We start from the raw sequence: 15,759 nt of genomic DNA on the forward strand, positions 1-15,759 counted from the left end.
TCCCCCCCAACACCGCCACCCCCAGCTCCGCAGCGATAGAATTTCTTCCCTTTTCTCTGACAGCCCCCACCCCCGCGGGTTCGCTGTATGCTCAGGCACGTTGTAGCAGCTCCAGCCCCAAAACAGGCGAACGTGCCGGGGACGTGGAGGTGGTGGTGGTGGAAAGAGGTGAGATGTCCTCCTCTCTGCCTCTCCAGTCCCCAAGAAGGGCTGGTGCAAGAGACTGGGTCAGGAAAAGCTGGGTCTATTGAGCCGGTGGAGGCCACGCCTCTCTCTCTCTCTCTCTCTCTCTCTCTCTCTCTCTCTCTCTCTCTCTCTCTCTCTCTCTCTCTCTCTCTCTCTCTCTCTCTCTCTCTCTCCCTCCCTCCCTCCCTCCCTCTCCCTCCCTCCCTCCCTCCCTCCCTCTCCCTCCCTCTCTCTCTCTCTCTCTCTCTCTCCCCCTTCCTCCCACCCCCCTCCACTCTTTTTTTTACTCCTCCCAGGAAGCTGTGATAGACACTTGTGTGCGGCGCTCTTCCCCCCATCTGAGTGGAGGAGTTGAAGTGTCTCATTATAACAGCCAATGCAGCGGCCATCCACGCACCAGCAGAAAAGCATGTCCCATTTAAATACACCCACGCAGCCTCGACTCCCTTAGCAGCGCTGCGCTGCCGCCTGGGCCGCTCTCAGCACCAGCAGCAGCCCACTCGTGCCTCCTCCTCCTCGCCCTCCTCCCCTTTCCCCTCCTCCTCCTCCTCCTCCTTCTGCTGCTGCTGCTGCTGCTGCCTGGCCGAGGCGGACTGCCTGGCGGCCAGACCTCGGTCCCTCGCTCTCCGCGGCGGCTGCTGCTTGGACTGCTGCGGAAGGTTGCTGGGGGGCACGACCCCCGCCCGCATGAGGGCGGCCAGCCCCTAGAACTAGGAGGCAATTCAGGGGACTGCCAGGGCACCCGGGGCTCGGTTTGCCCGGCAAAGGAGCCAACATGGCGAGCGACTCCCCGGCTCGCAGCCTGGACGAGATCGATCTCTCGGCTCTGAGGGTGAGCTTGGGCGCTCTCGGCGCCTGCCTTCTTTCTCCTCCCCGGGCGGCTGCATCCCACGATCTGGAGGCATCCATCCTTCGTGGACCGCGGCTGGGGGTGGGGGCGCGAGCGGCGCATGGAGGAGACGGTTGTGGGCTCGGGGCTTTAGAGGGACCTGCTGGGGGCTGTTTGCATTGGGAGCTGCTCTAGAGTCACTTGCCTCCAGGCTGGAGATGGATGCGTGCCGGAACGGACGGATGGGTGGATAGACAGACTGGGTTGCCTTTGGTGGTGGGGACTGATGCTTGGAAAGGGAGATGCCCGGGGGTGTGGTGTGGTGTGGTATGGTGTGGTTGGTGTGTGTGTGTGTGTGTGTGTGTGTGTGTGTGTGTGTGTGTGTGTGTGTGTGTGTGTGTAGGAGCAGCTCACGCCGCCGTTTACCTTTCGCACGGGGCTGTGTGTACAACACCCAGTTCGCCATTCCGTTTCTCTGAGTAAGGGCCACTGGCAGCCACCTGCTCCCGGATGCCCACTCCTGGCGGGCATCGGGCAAACGATGGAAGGCTCAGAGCTATTCCCCTTGGGCAAGAATACAATAGTAATCAGTGTTCAAAAAGGCTTCGCCCTCTCAGAGGCAGTCTGCCAGGGGGCTGCTGAACCTTCTGAATTTGGCAGACCGTATCAGGACCAGGGTCCTGATCAATCCGCTCCAGCTCCCAGTTTTCCTAGGGTGTCTTTCTACCTGCAGCCTGACATTAGAACCGAGACCTCCTTGAGTTCCGGGTGTCACCGGGAAGGGAAGGTGGCCCCGAACGGCTTCCAGGCTTCTAGGACGGCTATGCCAGACTTGTCCATACAAACATTTCCCGTCTCCTCGCCCTCCCAGCCTCACTCCCTGTCTGGCTTCCTTTAGGGAGCTCTTAGGGGCTTGCTTGCCCCCCACCCCCACCCAGTCACCTTTATTTATGCCTTTAACTCCGCCTTAGCTCAGGCTGCTGATCTGAGTCCATTGATATTTCAGTTTTGTGACAAGCAAAAGGGAAGATCCAGATCTTCGAGTGTGTGTGTGTGTGTGTGTGTGTGTGTGTGTGTGTGTGTGTGTGTGTGTGTGTGTGACCTGCTATCAGGCCAATTCACCTTTTTGGGAAACTCACTCAGATGCCGATTCTCTGTATTGACCAAGACATCCCTAAGATAGAATCCATTTTGTTGCCGCCGGGTGGTTTTTAACAGCCAAATATCAGAAACCCCGATGCTGGCAGGATGTTTTCTTTTTTCTCTCCCTCCCCCACACCCCAACACTTGAAGCTAAGGGGCTTTATTTTCTTGCCATTTTAATGAAACCCTGCCTACTGGAAAACTGGATGGGGGTGGAGGACTTCAGAGCAGAAGGAGGAGAACATTGGGGGCCGATTTAAGAAATGCTCATTAGCTTTGCATACTACAAAAATAGCATTTCCCTGTGTTTGATGTGTCCAGGGTCGGAGAAACTGAATGGGCAGGTACAGAATCCCAAATACCTATATGTTCTCCCTGGCGAGGGATAAAACCTGGTGCCCAAGGGATGCCAAATCTATTTTTTGAGGGGGGTGTTATTTCTTTATCGCTTTCAGAGCCCGAATTAAACTCCCTCTCTTTTCATATATTTTAGAGAGCTATTACTGTGATGGAGAAAATCTTGGCACATTTTTTTGGAATAACCACTCACTTGAATCATATCTCTCTCTCTCTCTCTCTCTCGCCCCCCCACCCCCTTCCTCTCCCTCCTCCACCACCCCTAACTTTCCCTTCTGATTCTTTTGGTCTAAGGGAGGGGAGAGGAGGGGGGCAGTTACTGACAGGTAGACGTCTGAAGGAGTAGGCATAACATTTGCAGAGATATGACCATTCAGACTTGGGGTGGGGTGTGGGGGAGTGGGTGAAGCTCATTCACCTTTTAACACAAGAAGGTTTTGGGAATCCTTGCCCTGGCACTGATTGCCACATTCAAAAGGGACAATCCCTGGTGACCATCTTGGCACAGCTAAGGAGCTCTGAGGTTGTGAGTGAGTAGCTTTTATCCTGAGGGTTTTTTTCTTTAAAAAATGCAGCTATTCCTATGTCCTACTTTCTGCACCCTTGAGTAGTGTGGCTGTAGGAGAGTGAGTGGTGGCTGCATAGCAGTTCAAGGTGCAGAGAAAATGGGAATTGGGCATCAGGGACTGGAACAATGGAAACCACAAATGCCATTTCCTCTAGGATAGTGATCCCAAGCAGTTCCCTTTGGAGAGAATTTCAAGTTGAGGGGGATGCATGCCTTTCTGTTGGTTCCCATGGAAGGTTTTGTACAGTTGAATCTGAAGGAATACAGAGCTACCTTGCAAGCATCCATGACCAGTGGGTAGGGCTGGTTTGATGCTGTCTCTAGTCACATTCTTCTTTCCTGTGTGTTTCACTTTCTTGCCTGTGTGTTTCAGAATACCTGGTTTGTATCCTGTACTGAAACTGACCAGCAAGCCTGAGGCTCGCTGCTCTGTGTTCCTTCTCTGGCATACTGCCAGGTAAGGGTGGGAGAAAGATGGCAATGGCAAAGCATCAAGGAGGAGAACTGGGAGGAAGGAGGCCTGGTTAGGGAGGAGTCCATGAGAGACACAACTTAAGCCCAGGCAGGATGCCAAGTTGCCCCCAAACTAGGATTATTCCTCTGGGGTCAACAGAGAAAACTGTTGGTGAGGAAGAGGGACAGAAAGACCGAATGACATCTTCTGGATCCTCACAGATCAAAATCATCCTTGCCTTCCCAGATGAAGAGAAGGTATAGTCTTCCTGATCTGAGAAACCTGACTACTTACTAGGCTATCAGAAAAGCAGGGCCATATTAGAGTTCCCTAAAAGTCTGCCAAGGTCAGGGGCTTTCAGGATGATTTGCCTGAAATGCTGCAAGTCCCCAGATGCTTCAGGGCCCCTCAGATTGGCATCATGGATGGATTATAGAGATTTGTACCCAGCTCTGGGAGGGGACCAGATGCACAGTGCCCAGTCCTTTCTGCAAGAGCCCTTCATCCTTCTCCTCTTGGCTCCATATTGTCCTCAGCTGGCGTTCCCAGACTGGAACTGTGTCTGAATTCTCCCAAAATAGTAACAATGCATAATTTAAACGAGAAACCTCTTACAGCTACTATCATTTACATTATGCAGCATTTTGATGGTTTCTAAGTAAGAGAAGAAGAGGATTCCTATTGAGTTAGAAGATGGATCTGCTTTGCCCAACATATCTGTCATTGATTGGCAGAGGTCACGAGGGTCACGAATAGAATGAAAAATTACAATGGTTTTATAGAACATTAGAGCCAAAAGGGACCTTGGAGATCATCTGAGCCAACCATCTCTCTTCCCCTTTATTTAAACAGGGGAGGAAACTGAGTTTCAGAGAGGTCAACAAAGGTCACAGAGGCTGGATGATTCTTTAGGTCTCCCAACACCAAACACTATGCATTTTCCATTCCCCACAGACACTGAGTTTGAATCAGTCTGAGTCCTAAACATGATAGAGGAGTAATTTGACAAGGTTAACGAAATTTCAGTCATTGGAAAAGAAGGAAAATACCTGATTTTAGGCAGATCATATGTGTATGCCTCAGATCTGCTACTGACCCTACCTAAAAGACTATCCTGACTCATTCTCTTCCTGTAAGCAGGTGAATGATTAAACTATGGCAAACGGTTGTTCTCTTCTTAAAGCTCCCCGGGGAATGATGGCTTTATAGCCCATTATCCTAGGAATGAATGTGTGTTTTTGGGGAAAGTGTGGGTATGGGTATGAGTGTGTGTGTGTGTGTGTGTGTGTGTGTGTGTCATGCATATCTATATCTTTCACCTTTCTATAGGTAAGACATAGTGGATAATATGTACTTGTCCACACATATAATATTATGTTTAAATGCTGTATGTACATGTCTTTGTATAGATTGACAAGACCAAAAAAAAAAAACAATTTACATATTCAAACCTAGTTTTGGAATGTCTTGATTATATCACATTAGAGGGAATTTGTTGCTAGTCTTACAGGCCCCAAGGTTTTAATGTGGGTCTACTACTATCAATGTGAAGATACGTTGAATAAATGAATGGATACTGGTATAGCAGAAGATATGGATTCAAATTCTGCCTTGGCTATTTTTTACCTGTATCTTGGACAATTTACTTTACCTCTCAGGACCTCGGTTTCCTCATCTGAAGAATGAGGTTAGATTAGATAGCCTCAAGGTATTTTTCTAGCCTTAAATCTGTGATTGTAGGAACATGAGATGAAATGGCTCAGGAGTACCACTTCTTACTGTGTTGACTCTGGGCAAGTCTCTCTGTTTCATATTCCTAATCTGCAAATCTGTCTAGTCTACTTCACACCAGGCTTCTGAGGAGATTATCACATAATGAAAATTATTTGAAAGCTCTAAAGACCAATGTATGTGGAAGGTGTTGTTGTTATTTAAAGAGGCAGTGTGGTCTGGTGGTTGGACACTGTTGGAGTTCCTGAGATCAAGCCCTACATTTGATACATCTTGGCTATGTGACCTTGGGCAACTCACTGAATCTTCCATTGCCTCCAGACAACTGTCTGATTCTGTACTTTGTAGAACATGTGTCCATTGACTTTGGTGGAGAGCTCCACACTGAGAGTTCTATATGCCAGTGGAAACCCCAAGTCTGTATTTTGTTCTTCCCCCTCCTCCAAATCTCTTTCTGAACAATTATTCAATTATATGTTTCTTTTAAGATTGGAGGGATGGGGTTAGTCAAAATGATGAGATCAGCATGGTATAATGGAGAGAACTCCTGACTTGGAGTCAGAGGGATTTGAGTTTGAATCTTGCCTCCAGACTTTCTAGGTAAGTGACCCTGATCAGGTTATTTCCCTTCAGCCTCTGTATTTTTGCTCTTACACCAAATGGGAATAGTAATCTCCCCAGTACTTTTTCTCACAGAGTAGTGATGAAGTTCAAATGAAATAATGTTTGTAAAATAACTTGCAGACTTGAAAGTACTATTTGAAAGTCAACTATGACTTATTAAAACATAGAAACAATGCAGTGGTAAACATCCTTTCTTTCATACTTCACTGGAGGGGGCTGCTAAGGTAATTAGAAAAAAAGGATAGAATCATAGATTTTGGAATTGTAAAGATTCTTAAAGGATATCTAATTCCCTTCATTTTCCTAGGAAGAGATCTTAGAGGTCATTTGGACCAAGATCATATAGAAGCAGCTAGGTGGCTCAGTGACTAGAATGCCAGACTTGAAGTCAGGAAGACCTGAGTGCAAATTTGGCCTCAGACAGTGTGACACTGGGCAAGTCACTTTACCCTGTTTGCCTCAATTTCTTCCTCTGTAAAATGATCTGGAGAAGAAATGAAAAACCACTCGAATATCTTTGCAAGAAAATCTTATATGGGGTCTTAAATAGTTGGACATGACTGAACAATAACCCGAGGTCACATAGACAATAAATGGGATTGGGGGTAGGATTTGAAATCAGGTCCTCTGATCCTAAATCCTGTACTCTATCCCCTCTCCCATGGTGCCTCCCATTTTATAGGGGAGGCAGGGATTAAAATTGAGTGATTTCAGCAAAATTAGAAATTAGTTTTCTTGACATTGATTTTTTTCATTTGTTAATAACCAGAGCAATTTTCAGAGGTTGTAGGACTTAAAATACATGAGAGTTTAGAGAGCATTGACTCCAGCCTTCCCCCATTTAATGAAGAAACAGCCCACGATAACACAGGTAGTAAGGATCACACCCTATGGTTACAACACAAGTCTTCTGCCTCCCAATCTAATGTTCTTTCTTCAGTCAATCAACTAACTAATTCAATATTGTTCTATGAGTCTAGACACTTTGAACATGGCCTTGATTAAGACAGTTTTAGGAGGTGGGCAGCAATGACATTATTAAGGTGGCCAATCATTTATTAACAGAATAATATTCTGTCCAGTTTTCATCATAAAAAGTTACTCTGTGCCCTTCTGAACAGAGCAGTGAAAAACCTTTTCCTGGAATCCTTTGGCTGCTGCCTATTGACATAGTGGGTTATTCTGGTCACTATCAGAATATCTAAGTAACAACATACAACATGATTCTGTTAAGGATTCCTTTTCAACCATTGGTGTCTTCAGCACAAAAGGGAAGGTAGGTTGCCTTGAGTCATGAGGCATAATTACTCACTTAGGAGACCACAGGGCACTTTTTAAGGACAAATCTCCACCATGGCCTTTCCATAAAAATCTCCCATTTGCTTTCTTTCTCATCTATTAAGCCCTTTGTTAGTCAGTGGTTCTCAGTTCTTTCCTGACTCGGTCCTGAAATCAGAAATTCCTAGACTTCTTGTCTGGTCAACCTTCCCCCTTTAGAGGGGGAAGAGGGAGGAGAACTCAGTGCCTAAAGCAGTAGCTGAGCTGCAACAATTAAGTATAGAATGAGTCTAACTCGGGGCAAAGTCACTGTGCAACCAGTAGCCAATGCAATGTTCTGAAGGCCATTGATGAGGAGTGTAAAAGATGGCCCACCACCAATGGCCTTCTGTCTTACTGATGGAGCTGATAATCTCACAGGAGAACCGGATCAGGCTCAGAAAAGTGTGAAACAGAAAATTCCAGAGATGCTTTCAGCAAGAAATTGTATTTGAAGCATAGAAATACAAGCTTCCTTGGAGGTAGTGGTGGTGGTGGTGAAATTGAGACAATGTTGCATAAATTCTTGCTCTGATCTCTTCCTTCTTTTATCAACTGATGATTGTTTTTCCAACCGATTCCCAGCCCTGAAATTTTGTATCCAAAGTTGTCACAAGGTATCTTAAGGAGCATCTTGAATTTTTTTCAAAATACATGTTTAAGTGAATTAAGATTTGTTAAACATTGAGAACAGGGAATCCAAGAGCACTTGAAGTCAGAAGACCTTATGGTCTTCTGGTAATTGTTAATGATTATAAAAATTATAGATTCACGCGGAGCCAAGATGGCGGAGTAGAAAGACCCACATACACATAGCTCCAAACCCACAACCCATAGAACGGCTACAGGGGAGTAACTCATGGCGAATTCTGCACCCAGAGGCCACAGAATATTGGAGCGAGGGAGATTTCTGTTCCGGAGGGACCTGCAAACCTCTCGCGGGGGGGTCCTTCGCGCTGCGGACTGGGCGCCGGGACTGAGAGCTGAGTGCAGCCCTGCCGAGGCCGCGGCACCAAGAGGAAAAGATCTGAGCGGACTTCAGGGACAGGATCTCCAGCAGCCACGCGGGTCCCTCCACCCACAGAGGGACCTGCAAACCTCTCGCAAAAGGTCCGTTGCGCTGCAGATGCGGGGCCCAGCCCAGACCTGCTGCGGCCACGGCACCAAGAGAAACAGACCCGAGCAGGCTTCAGGGATGGGATCTCCAGTGGCCGCACAAGTGCCTCCACCCACAGGTGATGGGGGTCGGTGAGAGAGTCTCTTTGGCGGGTCGAGAGGGGAGTGGGGTGCCCCCATGATTCGGGCCCCCCCGGGAGGTAGAAGCTGAGAGGCAGCTGCAGACAGGGGCTCCCCAAGCGGGCGGGAGCCTGAATCCATTGTGGAAGGTCTGTGCATAAACCCCCTGAGGGAACTGAGCCTGAGAGGCGGCCCTGCCCCGACCTGACCACCTGAACATAATCTCATACTGAATAGCAGCCCTGCCCCCGCCAAAAGCCCTAAGGCTGGAAGCAGCATTTGAATCTCAGTCCCCAAATGCTGGCTGGGAGGATCAGGAGGCGAGGTGGGTGTGAGGAGAATATTCAGAGGTCAAGTCACTGGCTGGCAAAATGCCCAGAAAAGGGAAAAGAAATAAGACTATTGAAGGCTACTTTCTTGGTGAACAGGCATTTCCTCCCTTCCTTTCTAATGAGGAAGAACAATGCTTACCATCAGGCAAAGACACAGAAATCAAGGCTTCTGTGTCCCAGCCCACCCAATGGGCTCAGGCCATGGAAGAGCTCAAAAAGAATTTTGAAAATCAAGTTAGAGAGGTGGAGGAAAAACTGGGAAGAGAAATGAGAGAGATGAAGTCAAAGCATGAACAGCAGATCAGCTCCCTGCTAAAGGAGACCCAAAAAAATGTTGAAGAAATTAACACCTTGAAAACTAGCCTAACTCAATTGGCAAAAGAGGCTCAAAAAGCCAATGAGGAAAAGAATGCTTTCAAAAGCAGAATTAGCCAAATGGAAAAGGAGATTCAAAAGCTCACTGAAGAAAATAGTTCTTTCAAAACTAGAATGGCACAGATGGAGGCTAAGGACTTTGTGAGAAAGCATGATATCACAGAACAAAGAGAGAAGAATGGAAAAATGGAAGATAATATGAAATATCTCATTGGAAAAACAACTGACCTGGAAAATAGAATCAGGAGAGACAATTTAAAAATTTTGGGACTACCTGAAAGCCACGATCAAAAGAAGAGCCTAGACATCATCTTTCCTGAAATTATCAAGGAAAACTGCCCTGAGATTCTAGAACCAGAGGGCAAAATAAATATTCAAGGAATCCACAGAACACTGCCTGAAAGAGATCCAAAAAGAGAAACTCCTAGGAACATTGTGGCCAAATTCCAGAGTTCCCAGGTCAAGGAGAAAATATTGCAAGCAGCTAGAAAGAAACAATTCAAGTATTCTGGAAATACAATCAGGATAACACAAGATCTAGCAGCCTCTACATTAAGGGATCGAAGGGCATGGAACAGGATATTCCAGAAGTCACAGGAACCAGGACTAAAACCAAGAATCACCTACCCAGCAAAACTGAGTATAATACTTCAGGGGAAAAATTAGTCTTTCAATGAAATAGAGGATTTTCAAGCATTCTTGATGAAAAGACCAGAGCTGAAAAGAAAATTTGACTTTCAAACACAAGAATGAAGAGAACCATGAAAAGGTGAACAGCAAAGAGAAGTCATAAGGGACTTACTAAAGTTGAACTGTTTACATTCCTACATGGAAAGACAATATTTGTAACTCTTGAAACATTTCAGTATCTGGGTACTGGGTGGGATTACACACACACACATGCACACACACACACATACATAGAGACAGAGTGCACAGAGTGAATTGAAGAGGATGGGATCATAACTTAAAAAAAAAATGAAATCAAGCAGTGAGAGAGAAATATGTTGGGAGGAGAAAGGGAGAAATTGAATGGGGCAAATTATCTCTCATAAAAGAGGCAAGCAAAAGACTCATTAGTGGAGGGATAAAGAGGGGAGGTGAGAGAAAAACATGAAGTCTACTCTCATCACATTCCACTAAAGGAAAGAATAAAATGCACACTCATTTTGGTAGGAAAACCTATCTCACAATACAGGAAAGTGGGGGACAAGGGGACAAGCAGGGTGGGGGGGATGATAGAAGGGAGGGCATGGGGAGGAGAATGAAATTCGAGGTCGACACTCATGGGGAGGGATAGGATCAAAAGAGAATAGAAGTAATGGGGGCAGGATAGGATGGAGGGAAATATAGTTAGTCCTATACAACACAACTATTATGGAAGTCATTTGCAAAACTACACAGATTTGGCCTATATTGAATTGCTTGCCTTCAAAAGGGAAGGGGTGGAGAGGGAGGGAGGTAAAGAAGTTGGAACTCAAAGTGTTAGGATCAACTGTAATGTTCTTACCACTAGGAAATAAGAAATACAGGTAAAGGGGTATAGAAAGCTATCTGGCCCTACAGGACAAAAGAGAAGACGGAGACAAGGGCAGAGAGGGAGGATAGAAGAGAGAGCAGATTGGTCACAGGGGCAATTAGAATGCTTGGTGTTTGGGGAGGGGAGGGGATAAAAGGGGAGAAAATTTGTAACCCAAAATTTTGTGAAAATGAATGTTAAAAGTTAAATAAATAAATTTAATTATTAGGAAAGTCAAAAAAAATTATATCTTTTTAAAAATGTAGGATGCTCTTAGAATAACCCATGAAAATTAGGGACATATAAGAAAAACTCTTCATGTTTTACAATTTATTACCTGGATGACCTTGTGGAGATTACTCCACTTTCTGATCCTGAATTCTCTCAACCCTAAAAAAGGAAGTTGAATCAGAAGACCCTAAGCTTCCTCTAAACTTTACAATCTTGTGTGTGTATATACACACTTGCTCATGTTTTCATTTTAATATTTAGCAGCTTTCTAGCCAGAGTATTCACACAAATGTGTATCTCCAACAGACAAAATGAATCTATGGGATATCTGTATGTTTTTATACACATGTCCATTCATGTCTAGAAATATTGAGACTGGCACAGAATTTCAGTGGGGTAAAGAAGGCCTGGATTCCAGTATGGCCTCTGACACATACTGATTTCAGGCTAGATTTCTTTTTTAAATCCAAATCACTCTGGCTTTCATTGATTGGGGCCAAGAATAGGTTGTAGCGCAAGCCTCATTTGGTCACTGTTTGGGTTCTGATGGCCCAAAGTTAAAGTGGCCATTCTTTGACTCATTTCTTACCCAGCCTTAATCACTGAATGGTATTTCCTCAGTCAGAGTGAGACCTGGGAAAGACCTTAGCTTAAAAAGACCAAGGTCTTCCATTGCATCTGAGCTGTCTCCAGTTGACCTGATCTATATCTTGCCACTGGACCCAGATGACTCCAGAGGAGAGAGTGAAGCTGGTGACTCTGCACAGCCCTGCCTCAGTTAAATCCAATTCACTTGTAAGTCATGACGTCACCTTCCTGATGCCATGGTCCTCTTCAAGAATGAAGGACAAACAACTATAACCCAGGGTGCAAGGTACAGCCACCCCTAACAATATTTCTTCCACTAAAACTACCCGTAAGGGAGTGGTAGATCTGTATCTGTGAAGGCAGTTTCCATATTAGGAGTTCCCTGCCCTGATAGACTCACAGATCCAGGCCAAAATAAACACACACAAACACATACTCAGACACACTGTAGTTCCGCTTTTAGGGAGGCTAGAGCTGGCATTACCTGTAAAAGATATAGAAAATTCCCAAAATTAGAAATGGGAGTAAAATGTTGTTTTTCAGTTGTGCCTGACTCTTTGTGATCCATTCTGGGGGTTTTCTTGGTTTACCATTTTCCTCTCCAGCTCATTTTACAGATGAGGAAACTGAGCCAAACAAGGTTAAGTGACTTGCTCATGATCACACCACTAGTAAGTGTCTGAGGCCAGGTATTTTACAACGTAGTGTAAACTGTTTGAGGACAGAGATTTTTTACTTTATTCTTTTGCATCCCCATTCTGTTTTTGTATCAAAAACCAACTGGGGCCTTAGATTTGTTGAAGACAGTCAGAATTGCCCAGATGTAACACGGGCAGCCAGATGGTACAGTGGATGGAGTGCTGGGCCTGGAATCAGGAACATTCATCTTCCTAAGTTCAAATCTGGCCTCAGACACTTACTGGCTATGAGACCCTGACCAAGTCACTTAACCCTGCTTGCTTACAGTTTCCTCATCTGTAAAATAAGCTGGAGAAGGAAATGGCAAGTCATTCCCAGTGTCTTTGTGAAGAAAACCCCAAATGGGCTCAAGCAAAAAAAGACGAGACTGAATAACAACAAAACACTTGTTGAACTGCTGCATCAAACCACAGGGTAAAAACTTTGTTGCATGACTAATTAGACCCTGGTGGTCTTGTTTTCTACGGAGCAGGAAGTCACAGCAAAATCCAGCCTCCAGGGCCTTTAAATGTCTAGCCTGAGGTGGTTGTGAGGGTCTGATGGCTGGAATTTCAAAGCCAAGTCTTTAGAGCAGTAAGTACCATTAAAACTCTTAGAGACCATAAAAAAAAAAAAAACGTCAAATGATAAAAAGACCCATTCTGGTAGCGAAAGGGAGTGGGCAGTAAAAGGTCATGTATTTACGTAAGAATTGAGCCTTATCCCTACTGATAAAAGTTACTATAGACTCTTAGATCTTCAATCTTTAACTTAGTAGAATCCTAAAGTTAGGCACCCAGGCCAGCTCATCTAGTCTAGTCACTTCATTATTTCAAATGAGGAAACTGAGGTCTAGACTTGTGACTTGCCCAAGGTTGCATGGGTAAGGGCCAAAGGCTAGATTTGAACGCAGGTCATCTGATGTCAGAATCAAGTGTTTTTGTTTCGTTTTGTTTTTTTACTGTGCCACACTATCTCCAGGGCTTAGTAAAATCCAAACACCTCACGGTTTAATGGAAAAAAAAAAACCCAAAACAACACAGATCTGGAGACAGAGAACCTGGATTCAAATGTTACCTCAAATATGACCTCCTTGAACTCACTTAATCTCCTAAGGCCTCAGTTTCCTAAACCACAAAATAAAGGGTGGGGCGGGGAGCAGATGGACTAGATGTCCTCTGAAGGCCATTCTAAGAAGTTCTAGAGTACTAAGAATAATAATTGTCTCTCCTGTAGGAAAGCACAGTTCGCTGGCCTATGATGAAGTCCTTCAGAAGTGTGTTTTTGAATAGAGAAGGGAAGGGGATACACTTTTATTAATCACCCACATGCTATGAACTGCTTTACAAGGAAGTGCTTTACAAGTATTACCTCAATTAAATAGGACTGAAAATTCCTAATATATTTCCCGAATATTGTAGATGGTTTATTTTTCATATTTCTAGTCTGGAGTACATCATTGTGTTTTTAAGTAAGGCACTGGAAATCATTTGAGCCAATCCAACAAGCGTTCATTCAGTTTTTACTTTGCTGTGTAGTATTGCTCCAAGCCATAGGGGGTCACAGATAACGTAGTCCCCGACCACTAGAAATTTCTATTCTACTGGATGGATAGAACATGTAAATTTATATACATAATAATTTGGGGAAAAGGGGGAGAATAGTAACAACTAAGGAATTCATAGGAGACAGCACATGAGCTGAAGGAATTAGGACTTGTAAAGGAGTAGAGGGAGAGATTCTGGTTGTGCATTACAAACTTGAGGGTGGGGGGGAGAAAGTCCATGCAAATACAGAGATTTTAGAGATGAGATGGGAGGCAGAGTTCAGGAAGGGAAAGTAGGATGGAAACTTGGGTACGAGTAGGAGATTAAATGAGGCTAGAGTCAGGTTGTGAAGGACTTTAAATGCCAAGATGAGGAATTTGGATATTATCTCAGTCAATGGGGAGCCACTGCTCTTTCTTGAGGAAGGGAGTGACACAGTCAGACTTGTTTTAAAAAAATAATTTTGGCCACTGTGCTGAGGATAGGTTGGAAAAGAGATTGTAAACCAGGAATAAAATGAAAAGGCTATTGTCATTGTTTAATCAGGAGGTGTTGAGAGGTGGCTGTGGGAGTAGAGAGAATGGAAGGATTTGAGAGGTGCCATGGAGGCAGAATTGGTAAGACAGCACCTAATTAGACATACTAGATGAAAGAGAAAGCAAAACAGGTGACTGAGGTTGTGAACCTAGGTGACTGCAAAGACTGTGAGCCCTTCAATATATATTTGGGAAAAAAAATGTACATTTAGAACATTTTTTTAAAAAGACCAAGACCCATGAGCATCTATCTGGTACCTCATTTAGAAGGTGAGCTTTGGTTCCTAAGATGTCAGAGAAGTGCTGAGATGGGCAAGCTTGTCTTTGGAGGGGGCCAAGAGAAACCCTGTTAGTTTCCATGGTACTGATTGTAGGAAAGAATGAATTTTCAATAGCTCTTTATTTATAATGACTGTTTTTTAATCAATGAGATTGGAAGTTTGGCAGTATTGAGCAGACTGATGTAGTTGATGGCTCCAGCAACATCCTTTATTTTACACTCATTTAATTCATTAGTGTAGTGGAAAGAGGCCTGGATTTAGAGCCAGGAGACCTTGATTTAAATCCCAGCTCTTCTCATGGGCTTTCTTTGGGTGAATCTTCCTTTTCTCCGAGTCTCAGTGTCTTCTGTAAAAATGGAGGGGGTTGGATGTATATGTAGAGCCTATATCAGATTGCATGCTTTTTGGGGAGGGGGTAGGGAAGGGAGGGATAGAAAATTTAGAACTCAAAATCTTCTGAAAGTCAATGCTGAAAACTAAAAAAACAATTAATTGCAAAAAAAGGAACTTAAAAAAATAAATTAAAAGAATGGAGGGGGATGATCTCTGAGATCTTTGCTGCCAAGTAACTGCAATTTTTGGTTATCTTCCTGTACCTCAGTTTCCTGCATTGCAAAAAAAAAGAAGGCATTGAATTGGATCAGTAGCATCAAACTCAACTGAAACAAGGGCACTAATCTATTTATAAAGATCCCTATGGGCCATATATTGAACTTAGTTTTAAAATGTAACATTGTACGTGTTTTATTGTATTGTATTTATTTCATTAAATATTAATTTTGTTAAATCATTTTATTTGTTAAATTATTTTTAGTAAATATTTCCTGGGGGCAGCTAGGTGGTGTATTGGATAGGGTGCCAGGCCTAGAGTCTTGCAGACTCTTTTTGTGATTTCAAATCTGGCCTCAGACACTTATTAGCTATGTAACCCTGAGCAAATCACTTCAGGCTGTTTGCCTCAGTTTCCTCACCTGTAAAATTAGCTGGAGAAGGAAATGGTAAACCACTCCAGTATTTTTACCAAGAAAACCCTAAATGGAGTTACAAAGAGTCATACATGACTGAACAACAAAAATTAAAAAAAAATATTTCCCAGTTACATTTTAATCTGGTTTGGCTGCAGTGGGGAATGTTGTAGAGATCTGTTTTCTCTACACTACTGCTAAATTGGTATATCTAAAGCCCAGGTCTGCCTGGATCATTCCTTACTTACAAAGCTCCACTAGT

The 15,759-nt window shown here is 44.4% G+C and overlaps 1 protein-coding gene across 5 annotated transcripts in view; it reads left to right on the forward strand.

The window, feature by feature from the left end:
* The first annotated feature begins 741 nt into the window (after positions 1-741).
* TNIK (TRAF2 and NCK interacting kinase) overlaps positions 742-15,759 on the forward strand; it is a 414,101-nt gene continuing 399,083 nt past the window's right edge. For all 5 annotated transcript variants that reach the window (XM_072618473.1, XM_072618475.1, XM_072618476.1 and 2 more), the window contains exon 1: positions 742-1,018. In XM_072618473.1, coding sequence (XP_072474574.1) covers positions 962-1,018 — 57 coding nt within the window. In that variant the 5' untranslated portion in view covers positions 742-961. The remainder of the gene's footprint in view (positions 1,019-15,759) is intronic.

Source organism: Notamacropus eugenii, chromosome 6 (genome assembly GCF_028372415.1).
Source record: "Notamacropus eugenii isolate mMacEug1 chromosome 6, mMacEug1.pri_v2, whole genome shotgun sequence".
Lineage (NCBI taxonomy): Eukaryota > Metazoa > Chordata > Mammalia > Diprotodontia > Macropodidae > Notamacropus > Notamacropus eugenii.